Consider the following 22,657-nt stretch of genomic DNA (forward strand, 5'->3'; position numbering starts at 1 on the left):
TATTATTGCTAGTCTTTACTATTGTTTGACTCCAAATTCTCCAATATTCTTGATAAGTTATTTTTTGGTAAAGTTTTATTATGCGTTTTATCATAAAAATTTTTAAAAATATTTGATCATTTCAAAAATATTATTTTGTACCAATAAATTCTAAAAATTATTAAAACGACCTATAAATTTATATTATTATTTTATAATGAACATGTTCCGTTAAAAAAAAATTATAACATAATTGATAATAATCAACAATAATAAAATAACAATATGTGCAAGAATAATACATTAATCGCATTAAAACAAATTGTTCTTTTTTTATTAATCTTGTCACTCAAACTATTATTTTTCGAAGGAGGTAGATAGAGATGTTATTTAATGGTGTTGGTTGGCCACGTTAATAAAGTAAGTTGATAGATATATATGTGTTAAAATTAATAAATAATTGGTGTTTTTATAAAATATAAAAATTTAGGGTAATTTTTTAATTTTTAAAACTTTTCAAATATTAGAACTTGACCAAGTTCTAATTTCTTCTAGGACTTGAAACTTAGAATGTTTGTCAAATATACTTACTAAGTAATAACAAATTATATGACCAAATATCAGTTTTTAAATTGTTTTCAAAAACTATTTGCAGCAAATGACACCTTTATATCTACTACTATTTAATTAAAGTCTCGATTTTGCCTAACCGACAGCTGTATCGTTAGTGAAGGTTTAGATAAGGCTAGGTGAAGTTAAGAAGATAAGTACTATCTAATTGAGTACACACTTTGGATTTCTTGGTTTTATTGTCTTATTATGGAAGAAAAAGAGTGGTAGTAAATTTATTACAGTAGTAATAATGACTCGTTGATTGTTCTTCTTTAATCTCGTTTTGACTTGGCATGCATTTCAAAAGTCTGACTAATAGGACATATATAGTACACAAATAATAATCATATTTCACTAGTAGCAAGGCTCTTGATGAATGAGCTTGCTATATTAATTAGAAGTCTCAAGTTTAAATTTGATGAATAAAAAAAAAATTTGAATATATAAAATGTTAATTAACCCTTAAATATTATTCATGGCACAACTGAAAGTCGATCCATAGTTATATATTAAAATAGGAAGACTTTTTTCCCCTTAATGATTAAAAATTAGGGGTTATTTGGTACAATGGTGGGAATTGGGATATTTCATAAGGTTGGATATTTCATTTGATTAATTATCCCACTTTTTAAATATGAAATAGTTAATCTCACCAACTAGGGGTCGTTTAGTTAGTATGATAAAGATAGCAATCTTGAGTTAACATATATGATTATTTTGCAATGTTTGATTGCAGATATTAATTAGTTCCAAATTTATTTTATTTCATATTAAGATGATGCAATTAGCTCATCCCATATATAGAAGGTGAGATAACTAATTTCATGAGATATCTCAATTAGTAATATTATTTTCGTCTGTCTCATCGATCTCATCAACCAAACAGCCCCAACTAAATATAAAAATAAATAAATTTAAATTTTATCTTAAAATTATTATCCTGATCCCGAATCAAACGTTAAAAGAAAATAAATATCTTAGGAAAGTTATATATGGTGGATATTGCAACAAAACATATCTTCTATACATGCTTAAGATGAGAGGAACATAACAGAAACTTAGAAATAAAATAAAAGATAAGAGAAAGACGCTAAGGCAGGTTTAATTTTAGGTCTACGTACCAACTGGTAGTTAGAGATTGCACTCCTTAACCAAACATTAAATATAATAATAATAATAATTCAAGAAACTAAAACTAACAAGTTAACAACAACAAAGAGGTTGAAGGATGAAAACCCCATTAAGGAAAAAGATAGAGATTGAAAGTGAAAGTTCATGTTCTTTTCAGTTCTTCATATAAAGAAAAAAAAAAGAACATTTTTTGGTGCTTTCATGTAGATATAGAGAGAGAAAGAAAAGTGAATCGAGAGAGAGAGAGAAATATGGCACGTGTGATATTTTGTATGGTTCTGAGAAACTCTCACGTGTGAAAATATAGATAAAATGATGGATAGAGAATATATGATAAATAAGAAGAGTACTGCAGGAGTGATGATTTCTGGTACTACTACTTTGTATTAAAGGTTTTATTTTTATTTTTATTTTTTTGGGTGTTTGGAGTTTCTTATTTCTTGGTCATTTTGACTTGTGGAAGTAGAAAAAGATATGATATTTGAGTATAGGGATCAGATTTTTTGTTTTCAAGAAGGAATTGTTTTGGTAGATTGAAGCTTTTCTGTTCCCCAGAGAAGACACAAATATTGCAGGTTTTCAGGTAAAAGATTATTATTATACTTAAATATTTTCTCTATTTTGACTTTGTTCACAAACAAATGGATTCTTGTCAGTGGCCAGTAAAGAAGAAAAGAAATAGTACTACATAATAGTAGTAATTCCCAATTTGCTGCTTTCATGTGACTCAGAAATCTTAGTAGCTCAGTTCCTTAGTTATCTAAAAGTTTACCTTCTTAGTGACGGTGTGACGGTTTGTCTCACCTCGTTGTAATCCTCTCTTTCATTTACCCTTCACTTTCCCTACCCCAATTTTTGTTTTTGTTTTTAAAGAGTAACTATTATTGGGAAATGGTTGCTGTTGAGTTTTATTATTGAATGGGTTCAGATTTCAGAATAGATTATTTTATTACAGGGTTTATTTTTGTTTAATGGATTCTCAACTTTTTGGTATGGATATTTTGTTTAGTTGTCTGCTCAGGCTTGGAGTTTTGGAAGGTATAAGCATAGGGAAAGATGTGTGGTTCAATATGATATTGGTTATTAGTAAAATGTTTGAGTTGATTTTTGACTTTCTCTACCCAACAAAGTAGGGTAAGGTTTTCGTAATCCTATCCTTCTAGGCACTATTTGTGAAATTACACTGGATATGTTGTTAATTGATTTTGAATTTTGGCTGATTGGAAGTCATTTTAATTTTCCTGAAGAGCATGTAAAAGTGAAACATATATAAATAAACATGTTCAGCAGTTGCAACAGCTTTTGAAGTTTGACATTGTCGCGTATTTGATCATGTTCTTGTATCATCTTCCCGGAGTTTGAAATCGGCGAATTGCTTAAAACATTGATAAGGGTTCAACCAATACAACAAACAACGGCAACAACATACCCAATGTAATCCCGCGCGTGGAGTATGGGAAGGGTAGAATGTAGGCAGACCTTACCCTACCAAAATGTTACCTAATTAATTTCATGTTTCTACATAGTTTAGTGACATGGTGCTTGTCATTTTCGTGTCAATGAAATCTTTAACTTTCTGTTGCAGGAGATTGTAATTTGATAGTCAACCTTGTATTCGAAACTCCATAGTTAATCATCTCCAAGTAAAAAAGTTATTGAGGAAAGTACCAAGGATGGCAACTTATTTTCCTAGTCCAAGCAATCAAAGAGATGCTGATCAAACATTTCAATATTTTAGGCAATCTTTGCCTGATTCTTATTCAGAAGCTTCAAATGCTCCAGAAAACATGATGGTGTTCATGAACTATTCTTCTTCTGGGGCATATTCAGATATGTTGGCGGGTACTTCCCAACAGCAACACAGCTGCATCGATATCCCACCAGTTGGAGCCACGTGTTCCAACACATCACAACAAGAAATATTGTCAAATCTTGGAGGATCGCGGATGGGGATTCAAGATTTTTCTTCATGGAGAGATAGCAGAAATGAGATGCTAGCTGGTAGTGTCTTTCAAGTTGCACAAAATGTGCAGGGTCAAGGATTATCCCTCAGTCTTGGCTCCAGCATACCATCCGGAATTGGAATTTCACATGTCCAATGTCAGAATCCTAACCAAGGTGGTGGTTTTGATATGTCCTTTGGAGATGGTGATAATTCCCAACCAAAAGAACAAAGAAATGCAGAGTATTTGCCTCCGGGTTATCCTGGAAGCAACTCGGAAGCTATGAAAGGGTATAATTCTCCATATGGTACGCCAAGTATTGCAAGCACCATTCCCAGCTCGAAGTATTTGAAAGCAGCTCAATATTTGCTTGATGAGGTTGTTAGTCTCAGAAAGGCCATCAAGGAGCAAAATTCTAAGAAAGAGTTGACAAAGGATTCCAGAGAGTCTGAAGGGGACTCGAAAAATAAAACATCAGATCCTCCTGCAAATGAGGGTTCAAATCCTCATGAGTCGAAAAACAACCAAAGTGAACTTTCAGCTACCGAGAAGCAAGAAGTGCAGAACAAACTGACCAAGCTTCTGTCAATGCTGGATGAGGTATGACCCATGGAAAATAGTGTTTTGTGTATCAATTTTGGTGGTTTTCAAGGTCCTTGTGGCATGTCTTGCTCATTAATTTATGGTTTTTTCTTATTTCAATTGATAATTGCGTAAAAGGAGTCAGTAGCAGCTGCGGTGTGTTAAGGGCTTCTTTGATGGTCCACATTCATCTCTCGGTTGACTAACTTGTCTGAGAGGACCTTTTAACTATAATGACATGTGCTTCTTTTGATATACTACTATGTGATCGAGGAAATTACGACGAATAAAACATCTTATCTGATGGAACTTCGATTTCCAGATAGCATTTAGAAAGCTTTTCTTAAATATATTTCCATGAATTTGGTAATACAATAACTTAGTTTAAATAATCACTTCATGGGGATGCTAATAGAGTTAACTGTTATGACAGTATCATTACTATATTTCCAATTAGTGGCTTCTCTAAAATGGCAAAGTTAATGATTGTAAGGCATGACTAACTGCTGTATGATACAAGATATACTCTTGGGTCCTCAGATTTACTTGGCAATGATGGTTGAAGAAATTTGCACCAAGAAACTGTTAATTCGAAAGCAGTTATAGTTATTTTTTCCCCCTCCCTTTCTTTTCTGCCTGCTACTAGAATGACACTAGATGTGTAGCTTGGTAGCTAATCTCAGTGGCATAAATTTGTGGAAAGGCCTGCAAAATGTTCAGTTTCTTGAGCACATGATGGAAACATGGGTAATACCGTGGTGTTGTATCTATCTTTGGCAAATAGTCAATTCCTAGTGTAGGATAATGGTTATTTATGTTCAGTTACAACAATAATATATCCAGTGTACTTTCACAAGTGGGGTTTGTGAGGCAGTATGTACGCAGACCTTACTCCTACCTTGGGAAGTAGAGACTGTTTCCGACAGACCCTCAGGGTTATTTGTGTTCAGTTAATGAAGGGAATTTCTAGTATATTGACATCCTTCCTTTTACTCGTCCACTTTTGCCAGAGTTTCTAGTAATTAAGTTTATGAATGACACTGATGGTATTGAGAGTTCACAACTAGATGCTGTTTATACCTTTGTAGCAGGTATTATTTCTGAATGTATATTCTTCCTTCACATTTTTCTGGTATGTGTCTAGATTTGTAATTTAAGAGCAAACGTCAAGAAAGTAAGAGAGTCTGAGATCTGCTTACTGAGGACATGACCCTAGATAGGAAGATTTGGAGGTCGAGGATAAGGATAGAAGGGTATAGGTAGCCAAGCGTTGTAGTATTAGTTAGTATACGTGTAGTGTCTTTTTCTCCTAATTTTCGCTATTACCTGCTGTTTCATTTGTTCTTGCTATTTTTCTGTCGTTTTTTTCTTTTTTATCATGCTTTGGTTACATTTGTTTTTAGTTGAGGGTTTACCGGAAACAACCTCTCTACCCCACAAAGGTAGGGGTAAGGTCTATATACATCCTACCCTCCCTAGACTCCACTTGTGGGATAACACTGGGTATGTTATTGTTGTTGCCATCTGTGATTTGCATAAAGTGGAAGTTGAACTATGGTGTATTGTCACAGATTGATAGAAGGTACAGACAATATTATCATCAGATGCAAATAGTGGTCTCATCATTTGATGTGGTAGCTGGAGATGGAGCAGCTAAGCCATACACAGCTCTTGCTCTCCGGACAATTTCCCGACACTTCCGTTGCTTGCGTGATGCAATCTGCAATCAAATTCGAGCATCACGGAGAAGTCTTGGAGAGCAAGATGCTTCAGAAAATAGCAAAGTGATTGGAATATCACGCCTGCGTTTTGTGGATCAGCATATTAGACAGCAGAGAGCCCTGCAGCAGCTTGGTATGATGCAACAACATGCCTGGAGGCCTCAAAGGGGTTTGCCTGAAAGTTCTGTTTCAGTTTTGCGTGCTTGGCTCTTTGAGCACTTTCTTCATCCGTAAGTTGATTAATGTAGACAGCATCTAGCACACTTTATTAAACTTTTCTTGAATTTGCATTGTTAGGAGACTTCAGTCATCAAATTTATCCCCGAAAAAGAATTTTGGTCATCTAATTTGTAATTGTCTCTCTTTTCCAGCTACCCAAAAGATTCTGACAAAATTATGCTAGCAAGGCAAACTGGCTTAACGAGAAGTCAGGTATAAGGTCTTTCTATCTGCAAATGCTAAGATATATCAGTCTTTCTTGTAGCCAACAAATTTTTGTTTGTCTTCAAAAGAATTATTCTACAACTATAACAATGTGCAAAACGATTTGTGAAGACTCTCTAAGACAGTGCCTATCATCAAATATTGAGAGCTGGCATGCTAGAAATTGATTATTCTCAGGATGACATATTTTCTTCAGCACGTGTATTTTTGTATCTAGAACATTTTCCATTAGTCTTACTTTAGTGAGTACATTTATCGTATTTTTGACCTACATAGGCACATGGATTATTGCATACATGGGATTAACTTTAAGGATGGTCTGGAAACTGGAGCCAATTTTTTGTTCATGCAAAGAGTGTTTACACATGTTGAAACTTCACTTTTCTTATCACGAGCCACCGTAAAATGCCGAGTTTGTATAAAATCTTTAGATGCTCGCTCGTTTCTTAAGAATGATTGGTTTTAACAGACTAGAAATTTACTGAAGATGAGTTCTTAAATTTTAAGTCAACTGAATCATGCGACTCCAGTGGCAGAGGGCTCCTTCCTGCATCAGTGCAGTAACACAATGTTCTTAAATTTGGGCAGGAAAACTTTCATGCACTGAACAAAGTGTATAGTTTCTTAAAGAAAAGTTCATTTGGTTTAAAAATAGCAGGCATTTGTCTATCAAAAAATCGTACGCATTTGGTTCATTTGTGTTAATGGAGTAAGGTCTGCGTACATTCTACCCTCCCCAGACCCCATGTTGTGGGATTTCACTGGGTTGTTGTTGTTGTTGTTGTTGTGTTAATGGACGTTTGGTTCTGGCTCAATATTTTGTTGATGAATGGGTGTCATGTTTCAGGTATCAAATTGGTTCATAAATGCACGGGTGCGTCTTTGGAAACCCATGGTTGAGGAAATGTACAAAGAAGAGGCTGGTGATGCTAAAATAGACTCAAATTCTTCATCAGAGGTTGCCCCCAGACTTGCAACAAAAGACTCAAAAGTTGAAGAAAGAGAAGAATTGCACCAGAATGCAGCCTCAGAATTTGAGCAGTATAATAATGGCCAAATCTTGGAGTCAAAATCTAACCATGAAGCTGATGTAGAAATGGAGGGAGCAAGTAATGCAGAAACTCAAAGTCAATCTGGAATGGAAAATCAAACAGAAGAACCTCTCCCTGTTATGGATAATTGCACCCTTTTTCAGGTCGCGTTTGTTCAAAGCAACCATAGATTCTCAGAATTTGGTAGTTTTGGAAGCGGAAATGTACTACCCAATGGAGTTTCACTTACATTGGGGTTGCAGCAAGGTGAAGGAAGCAACCGACCTATGTCCATCGAGACTCAGGTTAATTATGTACCATTAAGGGCAGATGACATGTATAGTACAGCACCTACGACTATGGTCCCTGAAACAGCAGAATTCAATTGCTTGGATTCTGGGAACAGGCAGCATCCATTTTGGCTCCTACCATCTGCTACATGATTTTGTATATGTGATGTAGAATTAAACTGCAAGTTTTGAGAACATCAGCATTCTTCTTCCATTGAGTGGTTAGTTTGAAGATTACAGTAACAGTCTCATTGATCACTGTTGTAATATAGTAGCAGAATATTGGTTGGGGAGTTCCCCAAGTTGTTAAATCTGTAAAGTCTGTAAAGGTATGAGAGATGTTATTGTTTTTGATAGGTGGAGTTTATTATATAGTCAATCCCAACTTGCTTAGCAGATCTATTGTCTCCTCCGGACAACAAAAGAAAAGGCAATGCGGTTGAGATTGAAGCATAATTATTGTTGTTGTTTAGTTGGGAATTTGTTATATACATTTTCTCTCTCTTAGTCCCAAGTAGTCTCTTATTTTATCCCCTAAGCAGAAGTTTGTGGGACAGGTTCATACCAAATTTGTGTTTTCACTGTTCACCAAGAGGGTTAGGATAAGATTTCATGGTGGTAGATCTCTCGCCTGTTGATCAAGCTTAATAGACCACATAATTCGAATGAGTCCTTCAAGTCGCAAAAACAATAACAACGAGAGGGGGGAGCAATAGCAAAGGAACCTCGCTGGAGCTGTAGCTCTACTAATTTCCTTTCAGATCTCTATCTCTAACATCTTTTACAGAATAACGCTAAAGAGGAGGCACAATGAAGAGATTTGGTCAAAACAAGAATTCCTGGACAGGGAAAAATATTTACAATCAGTCTGAACTTGACATAATTTGAACAAAACTAATTGTCAGATAGTTAACATGCAGTCTGCAAATAATAACACAGCATTTCCCTGTCAGAACTCAAAATCTTTCATTGGCATAGTGGATCCACCATTTGTTAGACGACCACATCTGCACTTGAGGAGCTGCTATCTACCTGAAAATGAAGAAAGAAATCAGAAATACTAGTCAAAATACCATAATAAGTTTTCAAAGTAGTTCTCACTGACCTTTTGTACAGAGCCACCAAATCTTCATTAAGACGTGATGATTCCAAGAACAAATCTTCACAGTTGTTGATATCGACAGTCTCCATCTCAAAATCAGGCTGAGCATAATTCTCACTCCACTCAAACCATAACTTTGCAATAGACTCCTTTTTAAAACAAGTTGCATGATCTTCCTCCTCAGGTGAATCTGAGGCCACCAATCTGTAAGTGTATACTTTCCTCTCCTGGCCTGGTCGGAATGCACGTCCTATTGCTTGACGGGTTACTGATGGATTGAGATGCACATCCACTATGATAATCCGTGATGCCCCGACAAGTGATATTCCTTCACCACATGCCTTAATTGAACCAAAGAAAACACGAGCATCCGGTGAAGTGTTAAATCTCTCCATTGAAGACTCCCTGACGTCCGCGTCTGTATCACCAGTGATCATAAATAATTCCTTTCCCAAACTGTAACCCTTAGTCTTAACAGTCAACCTCTCCAAGAATTTCAAAGGTAAGAGGTATTGGCTAAACACTAGCATTTTTTCACCTTTTGATTCACACAGTTGCAACAGATTCAGGTAGAATTTGGCCTTCACTCCTTCCCTCAGTTCCAAATTCTCTAATAGCGTATCAATCTTCTCTTCATCAACTCTATCTTTAACAGAGCAGTTTCTTGAAAGGCTCTTCAATTGTGGGTGCACATACAGTGCACTTCCTTCAGAACTGATTTTGAACTTTCTTCCCAGTTTCTTCAGCTCTGCAACTTCACTTTTCTGCTTAGGATGGAGCTTTAGAAGGACAGTGTAATCCACCAATCCTGGAAGTTCTTCGAGGAAATCTCCCTTGTAATAATGAAGCACTTTTTCGGTCATTTTCCGCAGACCTAGTATGACAGCACTTTTCCTTGAGAAATTGTCATCCTTTAACAGTGTATGCTCCACCAGCTCATAAAAATCATTGTCATTACTTTTCTTCAGGAGGTTCCTTCTATTTGAGCTGGCCACTTTGCTTAGGATTGTCCTTTTAATGCTTCTGGATGTTTCCAGCTTGAGGAATTTTGGACGCACAAGGTTCAGAATGTTAAAGACCTCTTTAACATGATTTTGGTATAATGTGCCAGAAAGCACCACCTTCAGTCGTGTCTGGACCTTCTCAAGTGAAGTCAAAACATCAGTGTCTTGGTTGCGCGGAGTGTGCCCTTCATCAAGAATGAGAATTGACGGGCACTTCAGCAGAATCTCCTGACAAGCAGCTGCAGTCGTACTACCAACATTGTCACACACAATTGTTGAGAACTGCTTATAGCCTAGAAACAGAACACTTCTTTCCTGTGACCATTGCTTCAGAACTTCCAATTGTTGAGATCTATTATCTGCTTTTACCGAGTAGAAGTCATAGAGGGGAATTTCATCCACTTGCCACCTCAAGAACTCTTTCTTCCATGTACCCAAGATTCCTCTAGGTAACACAACTAAAGGCCTAGCTCTATCATTATTAGCCATAAAGCTTTGTAGGAAGCTGATTATCATGAAAGTCTTGCCTGATCCAGGGGCGTGAGCCATGATACAGCCTCCTTTATCTCTCAACAAGTTGCTAACAAGAAAATTAAATCCCTCAACTTGGTGAGATTTCATCTGTTTCCTATGTCTTGGATGAACACAAATTTCAGTCATATCAAAGTCAACAGATGAAATGATGCCATCAGGAAGGAGTTCAGTAGGCCCTATATCCTTTACTGACCGACCTTCATAGTGATATGTTCTTGTACTCCTGGCAGCCTGTTAATAAAAATCAAAACTGTCCTTGAAAATAATTCCAGATACTTAAGACTAAAAGACATCTAATTAAGTCAATGATTTATATTAAACCTGCCCAAAATGCTACCTCAAGACTTGTTAAGACAGGTTCATAACAATGAGCTAATCAAAGCTTTTGATAAGTTAACCACCTCCTAGAAAATTCTTGTTCAACACACATATCACTTGTGAAAGAAGCCATACAATTTCTACTTTTAGCAACAAAATCATCATTTATTTCCTTCTGATGTTGTAGTTATCTAAAAATACAAAAAAAATCCATTTTCTAGTGAATGAAATACCAAAAAAATGTGCACTCCTTGGACACAGTAGTTTCTTTCAGTTCTTGCCCAACATTTATTCCTAAGTCACATAAACAACTCATCGAAGACAGCAATAAATTAGGGTGACACCAAATGACAGATGTTACACAACATAATATCAAGGTCAAAAGCAGTTCAGATGATTTAGCAACCAAACAGTTAGCACAGAATAATCATGATCAATGCACTAATTTTTTTCCATGCTTTTAAAAGGTGTAAAGAACAAGATCCAAAGCAAAAGATGATCTAGGATTGACAGCCGGACCTTCGAATACTGAAATTCTATGATGGTTTCAATGCTTCTCTTAATGACTCCACATATACGACACACATAACCAATATCATCTTTCAAGATGAAGGAATGATCACACTCGTCCTCCTCTTCAACTGTATGCTCATCTGGTGAAGGTTCAGCAGCAACATCCTATTTTTACATGCAACAGAGTTCAAATATTAATATTAATATAAAATATCTGATAGGCAGGAAAGAATCAATTTAGATATACAAAAAGGTAAACAATTGACTCTTAACATTAGAAGAAATACTTTCTTTAAATTGCAACTGTGGTTTGATGTGGTCAAATGTACAAACAAAGACCTGTGGTTTAAAAAATCAACCGTAAGGTGATTTTGTAGATAGATAAATACCGATACAACAAATGTTTCTTAAATATGCTGCCAGAAAGGCACTGCAAGTAATATAGTCTAATATGATTTTAGAAGTGCATACAGATGTACAGTGCTAATACGATCTCCGTTCAAGCTTTGTCATTTCTTTTCATATTTTACTTTTATGACTATATGCATATAATCATGGACAATTTGGCAAAAAGGCTAACAAGAAGCAAAATGGAAAGAATTCACTTCATGAAATACATTATGGAAAAGGCAAAAGAAACTAACTAAAGCGTATGAATAACAATGATAAATGTCTAAGAATACAAAGTTGTAATTCATAGTAAACACTGGTTGTGGCATTTCTAAACATTCATGGGTATTATTTCCTAATGATGTAAGGGGCTTATTAGAAAGCTGGCAACTTCAGAGGGCTGAAGCAGATATGGAAAACCATCCCACTTTTCATCTTCTGGACTTTATGGCTGGAGAGGAACAAGACTTATTTTGAAGGGCAAGGAATTCACATATCTAGAGCTAAGAATAATTGTTTGCATAATCTGTACTTCTGGTGTAAAATCAGTCTGTTAGTCTAGATCAGTACATGAATTTTTTGGAGTTGTTAGGAAGGAAAGAGTAGCAGGCTGTCTGTTTGGTCTCTTTTACATTCTCAAAAAAACATGGTAAACACTGAAAGAGGCATCCTCAGTGCATCTGTTGCTTCTTTTTCCTTAAGACAATGTCAACATCAGGCCATACAGGAGTCCATCCCTGTATCGTACATGGCTGCAAAGTCAATTTCCTGCTGCTTGCATGCCAGACTCAAGAAATGCTCACCTTTATCAACCCTGGCTTATTTTGTGCATCTTTTTGTTTCTTTTCTATATGAATTTGTTTTGAAGATAGCATTGGTGCAAACTGCAACGGTAAGAGTTCTCTCCTCATGATCAAGAGGTAACTGGTTCAAGCCGTGGAAAAATACTTTCTCAAAAGGTAAGCGCACAAAGAAAGTAGTGGTATTTACGAAGTAAGATTTACAAAAGGTATTGCATTCCTCTACATCCTGGAAGGATGGCAGAAGCTTATAAAATCATCTTATATCATATACTCCCTCCGTTTCAATTTATACGACAGAGTTTGAAAGAACGCGGAGTTTAAGAAAGAAAGAAAGACTTTTGAATTTTTTGGTATTAAAAGCGTGTCATTAAGGATAAAGTGAGAAGTGTATGTTAAATTGTTTTCAAATTTAGAAAACAATTATTCTTCTCAGAACGGACTAAAAAGGACATGTTAGTCATATAAACTAGCATCTAGAGAGTACATAATTCAATTTTCATAAAGAAAGTTTTGTAATTCTTAATTCTACAGCTCTTCAATTGATGTTGCATCATCTCATCATCGCTCCGGGAGGAGGTAATGAAGCTTTCTCCTTCACAATTACCGACTCTTTGACCAAAACTCCTCTACACCCAACCTCCCCCCCCCCCTTTTTTGGAACTCCCACACTCTGTTTACCCTTCTTCTGTAATAAGTGACAGTCCATGGCCATAAACGGTTTACCCTTCACAATTCGAGTGCCTTGCACAAGGATTCCAAGAAGCTAATGTCCAACAATCTAAATGCCAACACCGAAGCAATTTGACAAAAAAAATACTCAGTACAATTCATAGAATAATGCTTTAGATGCTCTGGTCCAAATTAATGCTTCATTGAAGCAATTTGAAAAAGAAAAAAAAAGAAATTCAAAACAACTCATAGAATAATGCTTTACATGTTTGGCCCAAAGCATGTTTTTCATTTTTCTTTATAACTATGGTGTCTGGGCCAGCTTGCGCGCACTTCGACTAATTCCAGGGGGTGCCTTCTACCTCCCATCAGCACAAGTTTCGGGTAACTCTATCCACCAAGTCTTTGATATGCTAGATTTTACCATTTCTTTCCACTAATGTTTTCACAAACTTCTCTTGATAGGTATTCTCTAACCAAACAAAATAGAAAGCAGGCATCTTTTACTCTATAGGAAGTTCAGCATCAGTTCAAATGGGGAGTTGCAGATTAAAAAAAAAGATTTCTCAGCGAAGGCAGCTACAAACTACTCGGTCCACAGAATACAATTACAAAGAGTTGACCACGGAAGTTTATTTGGAAGATCAAATTACCCCCCAAGATAAGTTGCTTCAGCTGGACTGCCCTGCATGAAGCATGTTTGACACAAGATAACCTAGATAGGAAGAAATTTCAAATTGCTAACAGATGCTATATGTTCCTGAGGGAGGCAGAAACACAGTCACCTTTTTTCTTCAATGCCCTGTGGCATCAGATATATAGAGCATATTTATATCACTTTTTGGGCTAGGAAGGGTCATGCCACAAAACATCAAGGATGCATTTGAAAGTTGGAGCAACGGGAAAGTTGATAGCCCCATCAAAATAATATGGAAGATGATACCAACAACTAATTTTTGGAGTATATGGAATAAGAGAAACAGAAGATGCTTTGATGGGATATCAATTACCTACCAATCCTTAAAAGCTAAATGTCTTACGTATCTGATGGTTGGGTTTATTTGCCTCCTATAGACTCCCCACTCCCAGATACCTTCGTCCTTGGTTTGATGTTTGTAATGGAGCTTCTTAGATACTTTTGCTACTACTCTTTTGTAGCTATTATGCATCTCCTTATTGCCAGCAATGAAACCTTTTACTTCATCAAAAAAGAATTTCAACATCAGCCATTAAGTTTGCTCCGACATTGATTTGAGGAAAATTAATAAAATAGGCCAGCTTTTAAGGGCTTCCTTATGCACTTCACCAATTTCCTTTACGAGTAGAGTCCAACTAACCTATGTAGTCAATTGTGCGACAATCATTGATTTGCCCAACTTACTGCATAATATAAAACTAATTACAAATGATAACTACCTATCATAAGTATCAATAATTTCTTCTAATTGAATAAGGAAGTAATTTCCATTCAACCTTCAAATAAGAAGGCTTTTAATTGAACAATTATTTGCCTCTTCATCTTTCTGAGAAAAAGGCAATCCCGCTCCACTAGATGGCCTTCTCTTGTAAAATCCGACAATCTAGTGATTAGTTGAAAAAAATTAAGCAGACTATTATCCCATTCACTGTCATCTAGACAAACATTTCTCATTTATTATGAATAGTTCTAGACAGTTTTCTTCTTATTCATCATTCCCAACTATACACAATAATGCGTATTTCCAGCACACATTTCATAAATCACATCATCATAGTGAGTGCCAGCAGCTCCGTTCTCTTTGACTTTTAACACCGAAACATTTCTTAATCTTCTTCATCCCTCAAAGGGAAAAAAATGAAAATCCCTAAGTGCACGGTTACCACAATGAGGGATCATTTAAGTATACAGTACACAGCTTTGAAGGTTGAAATGACTACACAAGCTTTTCTGGTAAAGTGATATGTCTATAAAAATTGCATGCTCGGGCTCAAAAGCTTAGCAGGGAGAATAATGGTACATATATAAACAATGGAAACACTCAAAAGAAGCTGATAAACTAGAATTATTATTTTTTTATACATTTTTTTTTATGACAAGGGAAACCCGCAGCCGTTACCCTTTGGGTGCGCACAGAGTAAAACCCCTGCTCCTATGCAATAGCTCTCAAACCACACAGGAGAGGTAACCCGCACTAGGCAAGCCCGGTACGACGAGCTCGACCCAGAAGGAAAACCCCTTGCTTTCGCTGGCAAGGGGTTTCGAAATTGATAAACTAGAATTATCTGCACGAAGAACTATCAATTCTGTCCTAAATTGCTAGAAACTATCCAGAACGCACTTTAATCTCACATATATAGTGGCAAGAACCTAGCAAAGAAGAGAGTTTTCATGGCTATATGGTCAAAATTACCAAAGTTCTGACTGTGGAGTTGAATACAACATCAAATAAATGTACCTTTGAGAATTCAAGAGCAAATGACATCTCATTCCATATGTCTGTCAAACCTTCATCAGGCTGTTCGGCACCATCATCAATCTCATCATCATCTTCTACACCAACATAAACACCTTTATCTTTCTCTATTTTAGCTTCCCCAGCAAGGCTTACAGCTTCTATCGAAATCTGTCTTTCAGCATAATCCCTGCCCTGTATTATTCAAAAAGTTTAGCAAGCATAAGAAATCTGACTGGATGGAAATGACACAAGAACCTTAGATCAATCATAAACAACAATATATAAAACAAGATGGTGTTGCATTTTTTTTTTTGACTGGCCTCAAGAATCTGTAATACCACTATTGAAAGGAAGGAGAAGTGGGTTTGGATGAGAAAAGAGCAGTATTGACTGAACATGTCAAAGTGTCCTATACTCCCTTCTAAAAGGGAGAAGGATCTCAAGTTAAAGCAGATTTTCCACATATTCTGCAGTTCTAGGAGCGAGGGAGCGAAAGGGGAAGAGTAAACAATCAATTACTTTGTGGTGATAACCCTTTGAAGTTCAACTTCCACCCGCTCTCTGCTATCTAAGGAATAATGGAGGTATTGGGTGCGGGAGGGAGAAGAGCACTAAGGATCACTTGTGTTGTGGAAATAGAAAAATATAAATCACGCCCTAAAATTGTGCGGAAAAGTCATCATATGAATAGGAGAAATAATGGAAAATTTTCAGCCCAATCTTTTTACTAGATGTTATTGAAACAAGATGAGCCTAGACACAGAAATTGGCCTTGGAATCTAATTTGGAAAACGCAAGCTCCACCCAAAGTGACCTGTTTCGGGTGGGCTGCAGCTTAGACTCTTGTATAACACAAGATCATCTACAAAGAGGGTTTTAACTTATGCAACGGATGTGCTATGTGTGAACAGACCGTTGAATCAATTAGTCATATCTTTCACTGCAATTTGGCCTGGCAAGTATGGTATATGTTCTTTAATCTTCATGGAATCCAGTGGGTGATGCCTAGGAATGTGGAGCAACTGCTTTATAGCTGAATAGGACAGAAGACTAAGAAACTAAGAAGAGATTTAGATGAGCATAGGATAATATTCTGTTGTGTATTGTGGGCTATATGGGTAGAATGGAATAGGAGGATTTTTGAAGGGTTAATGATTGTGAATTGTGATTGCATTTCTCATGTTACATAAAAATGTATCCAGAATTTATATTGCTAGAGTATAAGGAAAGTTGAACTGATATATCTGATATCCTTGAACTCATGGACCCCTTGAAGGCTTAGAAGGAGCACGCCATTTGCACCAAGATCTTTTGTACAAGTCCATTAATTCCTTGGTACTGTTTGCTAAATAAAATTTTACCTTTCATAAAAGACAAGTCTGCTACTAGGTGTACAGCCGTACAGGCAAAGAGTGACAGTTCTTAAGAAATAATTTCCTGAGCTCAAGATCACAGAGAACAGGGACAAACCTCAGTATTCATCAGCAAGAAATCATAATGATCTGGTGTTCATCAGACTAGTCTAGCAGTAATTAGCAAATGATCTTTCACAGCCAGTATCTGCACCTTTACCCTCACTTGACCTCTATAATGTAGGACGAAAACTCAATACCAAATGTAAATAGCAACTGAATTTATTGGGATAGGAAACATCGACACACAATTCAAGACAGCTTAACTTTAACATGCTGTCTCAGTCAAGAGCGTCTGACAAAGTTCCCAACAATCCTATATCAAACACACCCTCACAGATTTTCCAGACATATTTTGAATTCTTTTTGGATCAAATGCAAGATGTACGATGATAGATTTGTCTATCAATACATTAGAGAGAGTCTCTTTCTCAGTCATCCACTAGATTGTCTAAATACTCAAATATTTGGGCACACATGTAGGTATTTTCAAACTTCCTATTCCTTGTTTAGCCTAAAGATGCCACATATTTATATTAAATCATGAGATTAACTCAAACAGGTAAGATTTAACATTCTAGAATGACTTACCATAAAATCCTTAACTTGGAAGTCAAGAAGAGCATTCTTTAAAGGCATCTCCTGGAATGGAGAAATAGGGTTTTTCTGAGAGTGTATCCCCTGAAATGGAGAAATAGTCTCCTTCTGAGTGTCTTCATCATCTGAATCAATAATAACCAGCAGCCCAGCTGAAGGTAAACAAGCAGAAATCATTGGCCCTGAAGCAATGTTGTTAGTTTCCTGCCCGTCCTCCAAGTCAATCACAGCGAGGGAAGGCTGATTTCCCTTGAAAGCCCATTCACAGTTCCTTTCCAATTCCAAAACTTTGTATGGAAGTGAATGGTCACTTGCATAACAAGAGTTCACTAACTTCATTCGCCGCACAATAAGGTCCTCAATCTCTCTGGTGACACTTCCAAACTTCCCAGAATCTAACACTTCAAGCAAGTCAGGAACTGCAAAAGTATCGGAACGGTTGGCAACTCTTGAAGACACCTTTTCTTTTCCATGTTCGCATTCTTCCCGCCAACTAGTGGCAGCAGCAGTAGGGCTACTCTGGTTTTTACTTTCATCAAATTTCATCTTTTTTATCCCCTTGGAGAAAAAATCTGTTCCACGAATAAAAGTTTAATCACAAGGCACGAGAACAGAAGACAAGATGACAATGGAACATATGACATGGTAAGGGTACGGTGGAACATATGACATGGTAAGGGTAAGGTCGGTATACATCCTACACTCCCCAAACCCCACCTGTGAGATTACACGAACTTTGTTGTTGTTGATATGCATGAATAAACAGAATTCAAATGCATTACTCGCTACAATTTTTTCACGCAAACGGGACTAACTATTCTACTTTTTGTATTGTACTATATTCGTTTTAGGTTCGTGCCAAAATGAAGTCCACCTCTTTAAAAGGATGATTTCAATATATTTGGTAACTCACAAAAGTTAAGTGGGGTGGACTGATTGAGTTCTTCAAAATTATTGAAGCTTTTCAAGGTCTAAAAAATGGGATGGACAGAATATGGTGGAATGGGCACAACAAAGGGGCATACAAAGTAAGTTCAGGGTACAAATTTTTGAACTTGACAGTGGGACAAAATTCCTTATGGCCATGGAAACAAATCTGGAGAACCAAAGCACCTTTGAAGGTGGAATGTTTCTCATGGTAGTTAGCAAAAGAAGTTGTCTTGACACATGAAAATCTAAGAAAGAGGAACATTATCTTAGTTACACACTGTTGTTTATGTGGTGAGGCGGCTGAGACAGTGGGACACTTGTTTTTGCATTGTAGAATTACTGACCAGCTATGGAAGATTTGCATCAATCTCAGAGGTATACAATGGACGATGCCTAGCAAGATTGTTGACACTCTATCTAGTTGGGAAGAAGCTGGGAAGGGAGCTAAAAACAGGAGCTACTGGAGAACCATCCCAGCCTGTATATGGTGGACCATTTGGAAGGAAAGAAATGCTAGGTGTTTTGAAGATAGGAGTAGAACAGTACAGAATATTAAAACAGATTGTATTTTGCTTTTGTGTTTTTGGTGTACAAAGAACTCTCTTATAGGTGCAGAAAATATCCTAGAAGTATTAGGGTCATACTAGGATTAGGATCTCTTTGTCATATTGGTATACTTTGATCTGTTGTAAAGGTTTTAGCACTACCTATGTGCTGCTTGACAATACAAATGTTACTTATTCAAAAAAAAAGAGTTAAGTGGGGTGCACGGTAACTATTTCTTACTCTTTCATTTTGAATTAAACATCCATCTCTTATAGCAACATAGCACAAACCCATAACAAATACTCCTATTCGAACAATTCTTGTTTGCTAATTCTTTCCTACTAATCATGTAATGTCAAAATAAGTTATAAAATTGGGATGGAAGAAGTATTACTTGAACACTTCTCCACCAAACTCAATGTAAAAATTAAGTCAAATTATTTACTCTTAACGGAGTCTCTATCTATGTAAGATACCCGTAGATCTTGCCTTTGGTCCAGATAAAGGAGAGGGTTGTGGTGGGTTGATGGCCAGTGTAAAAGTGGCTAAATTAGGATGAATAATCAAATAAATGCAAACCCAAATAGAGAAAAATAGATATCGATCGTTCATATGGCTGGCCCAACTAATTTGGCGCTAAGACATGGTTGATTGACTGATTAATTTTACTTCTAACAAAGGTGCAAGACAAACTAGGTCTTATTTAATGCCACACAAGTGAGTACATAGAAAGACCCCCTTATACATGTGTGCATAATTGATAGTGTGGGTCTCCGGAGAAAGAACAAAAAGAGGGGAATGTACCTCTGGGGCTGTATGGCTGAGACCTTTTCCCCATTGGGTTAGCAAAATTGTTCCGCCATCCTTCAGTGGCTAAGTCCATTGTCACTGTAATTCGACGAAAAAAGACAAAAGATCAACACAATGTCGCTAATAATTTCAAAGTAAGAACACACATGCATGACAATGTTAACACGAACAGGACATTCCCATCTATACCAATGGCTGCATGATCAAAACCCCATCACAACCCATCCGTCAATTTAACTTTTATTTTAAAAAAAAAATAATTAAATCACTCACTATTTGTAGAACGCATCGATGAATAAAATTTGAAGCGAAAAAAATAAATTATGGGGATTTTGGAGAAAGAGAGTCAGTAATTTGAGAAGAAAAAAAAAGGGGGTTTTACAGGAAGAGAATCTGATTCGGATAGTAGTTAGCTAGCGAGTGAAGCTTCAATTGGAAGAAAAAAAATTGGACAAACCTGTGGAGTTACTAGTGGAGTAGACTGATGAAGAAAATTAGCTGAGATTTGCAGGCGACAGTAGGCGTTGGCACTTGGCTGAAAATGGTGCCGTCGACCCAGGCCCCAGCTTTCTCTTCTTCTTTTTATTATTTTGTTCCTTTTTTCTTTTCTTTTTTTACTGTGGTTAGCAGGTTCTACGTCTTTCTCCGTACGACACCTCTCTTGTAGGTAGAGTGGCGGACATAAATCATAGAATTAAATAATTGAATTGAACATGAATTTACTTGTTATATGTTTGATTATTATAATTGATATTTTGTATTTATTTTTAATTATCTGTTATTGAATTATTGAAATCCAACTTTAAAAATATTGAATTGAATATCGACATTCACCTTTAATGAATTAAAATTAACGAGTGATTTAAATATCTTAATTAATTAATATCGATAAATTTATAATGATAGAATCTAGATCCAATTTTTTTTTACGTGATTTCTCTTATTAAATGTTAGACAACAAATGAGCATATCTTGTCAAAATATATTTCTTCAATACATAACTACTAAATTACTTTTAACTACAAATTATCAAATGATCGAAATCAAACTTTGAAAATATCAAACATCTGCTCCTACTAATAGAAGTGTTCATAGCTTGGTTGCAAACCTATTAAACATGATCAAATGAATAAACAATATTTTTTGGATTTAATTTGATTTAAACTTTAGAAAATGATAATATTCAGGTTGTTTTGGTTTTATTAAAAGTAAATTAAAACAAAAATCGATCTAAAAATGATAATTCATATACACAATTTATATATATATATAGTATTTATTTTTGTAGATAATATTAAATAATTTGTATACCTTTTCATTCATTGAATTTTTTTTACCATTTGAGCTCATTTCTAAGAAGAAAATCATTAATACAAAACCATTTATTCAAGCTATGAAAATATTTATCTATATATTTTTTTATATTTGTTATCAACTTTATTCAATTGATTAAAATTTATAGATCTCAAGAAATTTGCTTGTTGATCTTCAACAAAAGGGCAATAACTAAATAGAAGTAGGAAAAAAATGGAGAGTTGTTTTCTAAATGTAGGAGATAAATGAAAGAATTTCTTAAAACTCAAAAATAATGGAGTGAAATCGAACCATTCGTGAACATCCAAACCAAAAAGGCGTATATAACATGTGGTTTAGTTTGATTTTTGATTTAACTAAAATTGATCCAAATCAAACCACGAGCAATCCTACCTATTGAATCTCTCTATTGTTTTCTAATTGAGTTAACGGTAAAAAAAAAACTAAACGTACTGATTGATGAGGCACGTGACATTGTTAATGCTAGATTGTAAGTTTGAAGACAAACTCAAGAGTTCAAAGGATTCAGGTTGAGCGACTCAAATGGAATATCCAGAGTGCAAATTTAGTGTTGGATGAAATAGACGTAAAGATGAGGCATGTCACACAGATTGTTTTCAAGAAATAAAATTTTAAGTATCTTATGTTCGTAATTCGGGGTAGTGGAGACATCGATGAACATCGCACTGGGGCGGCATGGATGAAATGGAGGCTTGCCTTTGAAGTCTTGTATGATATACCACATAAACTTAAAAGTAGGTTTTACAAGTGACAGTTAAACCGTTCTTGCTGTATAGGGTGGAGTGCTGACCAATCAAAAGCTCACATGTTCAAAAGATGCATGTTGCAGAGATGAAGGAGTTGAGATAGATGTGTGAGCATACTAGAAGCAACAAAAGTAGGAATGAGGTTATTCGGGAGGAGATGGAGTGGCCTCTATGGCCGAAAAATGAATGAAGCGAGACCGAGGTGATTTTGACATGTGAAGAGGAGGTACACAGACGCCCCAGTGTAGAGGTGCGAGAGTCTAGTTGTAGGGGATACGTGGATTGGTAGGTAGGTCAAAAAAGTATTAGGAAAAGGTGATTAGACGTGATATGACACAACTTCATTCTACTAAGGACATAACTCTAGATAGGAAGCAGTGCATGTCGCATGTTGGGGTAGAAGGTTAGTAGGGGTATAGCGCTGCCTTGCCTTGCCTATCGAAGATTTAGGCTTGTTAGTACCTAACGCAGCACTAGTCGTATTCTTGTAGTTCCTGTCGTGTGTTGTTTATTATATTTTAATTATCACACTATTTTGTTGTTGTCATTGTTCTTGCTTGTAGATTTTACACTGTTTTTTCTTAACTATTTTGTTTTTTTAAAAAAATTATTTTACTTGAGTCGAAGGTCTTTCGAAAACATCTTTTCTACCTCCACGAGATAATGGTAAAGTATGCGCACACTCTACCCTCTCCCAAACCCCACTTAGTGGAATTTCACTAGTATATTGTTATTAATTACCTATTATTTCCTTTATTTTTTAAGAATTAGATCGCCCAT

The 22,657-nt window shown here is 36.0% G+C and overlaps 2 protein-coding genes across 3 annotated transcripts; one reads left to right on the plus strand and one right to left on the minus strand.

Moving 5' to 3' along the window:
* Positions 1-1,968: 1,968 nt before the first annotated feature.
* Positions 1,969-8,087, plus strand: LOC129885425 (BEL1-like homeodomain protein 6). Of its 2 annotated transcripts, XM_055959694.1 has the most exons (6): positions 1,969-2,305; positions 3,080-3,191; positions 3,308-4,265; positions 5,819-6,198; positions 6,340-6,400; positions 7,260-8,087. In XM_055959694.1, exons 3-6 carry the CDS (start codon positions 3,396-3,398, stop codon positions 7,884-7,886), a joined length of 1,938 nt encoding a protein of 645 aa, XP_055815669.1. In that variant the 5' UTR covers positions 1,969-2,305; positions 3,080-3,191; positions 3,308-3,395; the 3' UTR covers positions 7,887-8,087. The 2 variants fall into 2 exon arrangements, with proteins under 2 accessions (XP_055815669.1, XP_055815668.1); XM_055959693.1 differs by lacking the exon at positions 3,080-3,191 and having other exon boundaries at positions 2,043-2,305.
* Positions 8,088-8,552: 465 nt separating this feature from the next.
* Positions 8,553-20,429, minus strand: LOC129885426 (protein CHROMATIN REMODELING 35). The gene is made up of 7 exons (XM_055959695.1): positions 20,254-20,429; positions 19,791-19,874; positions 17,505-18,082; positions 15,502-15,693; positions 11,211-11,369; positions 8,839-10,604; positions 8,553-8,765 (listed from the first exon to the last, which is right to left on the minus strand). The coding sequence occupies exons 2-7, from the start codon at positions 19,867-19,869 to the stop codon at positions 8,762-8,764; spliced, it is 2,778 nt and encodes a 925-aa protein (XP_055815670.1). The 5' UTR covers positions 19,870-19,874; positions 20,254-20,429; the 3' UTR covers positions 8,553-8,761.
* Between the last annotated feature and the right edge of the window lie 2,228 nt (positions 20,430-22,657).

This window comes from Solanum dulcamara, chromosome 4 (genome assembly GCF_947179165.1).
Source record: "Solanum dulcamara chromosome 4, daSolDulc1.2, whole genome shotgun sequence".
Lineage (NCBI taxonomy): Eukaryota > Viridiplantae > Streptophyta > Magnoliopsida > Solanales > Solanaceae > Solanum > Solanum dulcamara.

What these genes read in the sequence shown, in the direction of transcription:
- LOC129885426 (XM_055959695.1), bottom strand. Translation starts at nt 19,869, where the DNA reads ATGGACTTAGCCACTGAAGGATGGCGGAACAATTTTGCTAACCCAATG. An exon ending in TCAGCCATACAGCCCCAGAG is followed by an intron (nt 18,083 to 19,790) that starts GTACATTCCCCT and finishes TTCGTGGAACAG; the next exon opens with ATTTTTTCTCCAAGGGGATA. An exon ending in TTGCTCTTGAATTCTCAAAG is followed by an intron (nt 11,370 to 15,501) that starts GTACATTTATTT and finishes ATGTAAAAATAG; the next exon opens with GATGTTGCTGCTGAACCTTC.
- LOC129885425 (XM_055959694.1), top strand. Translation starts at nt 3,396, where the DNA reads ATGGCAACTTATTTTCCTAGTCCAAGCAATCAAAGAGATGCTGATCAA. An exon ending in TTCTGTCAATGCTGGATGAG is followed by an intron (nt 4,266 to 5,818) that starts GTATGACCCATG and finishes GTATTGTCACAG; the next exon opens with ATTGATAGAAGGTACAGACA. An exon ending in TTTGAGCACTTTCTTCATCC is followed by an intron (nt 6,199 to 6,339) that starts GTAAGTTGATTA and finishes TCTCTTTTCCAG; the next exon opens with CTACCCAAAAGATTCTGACA.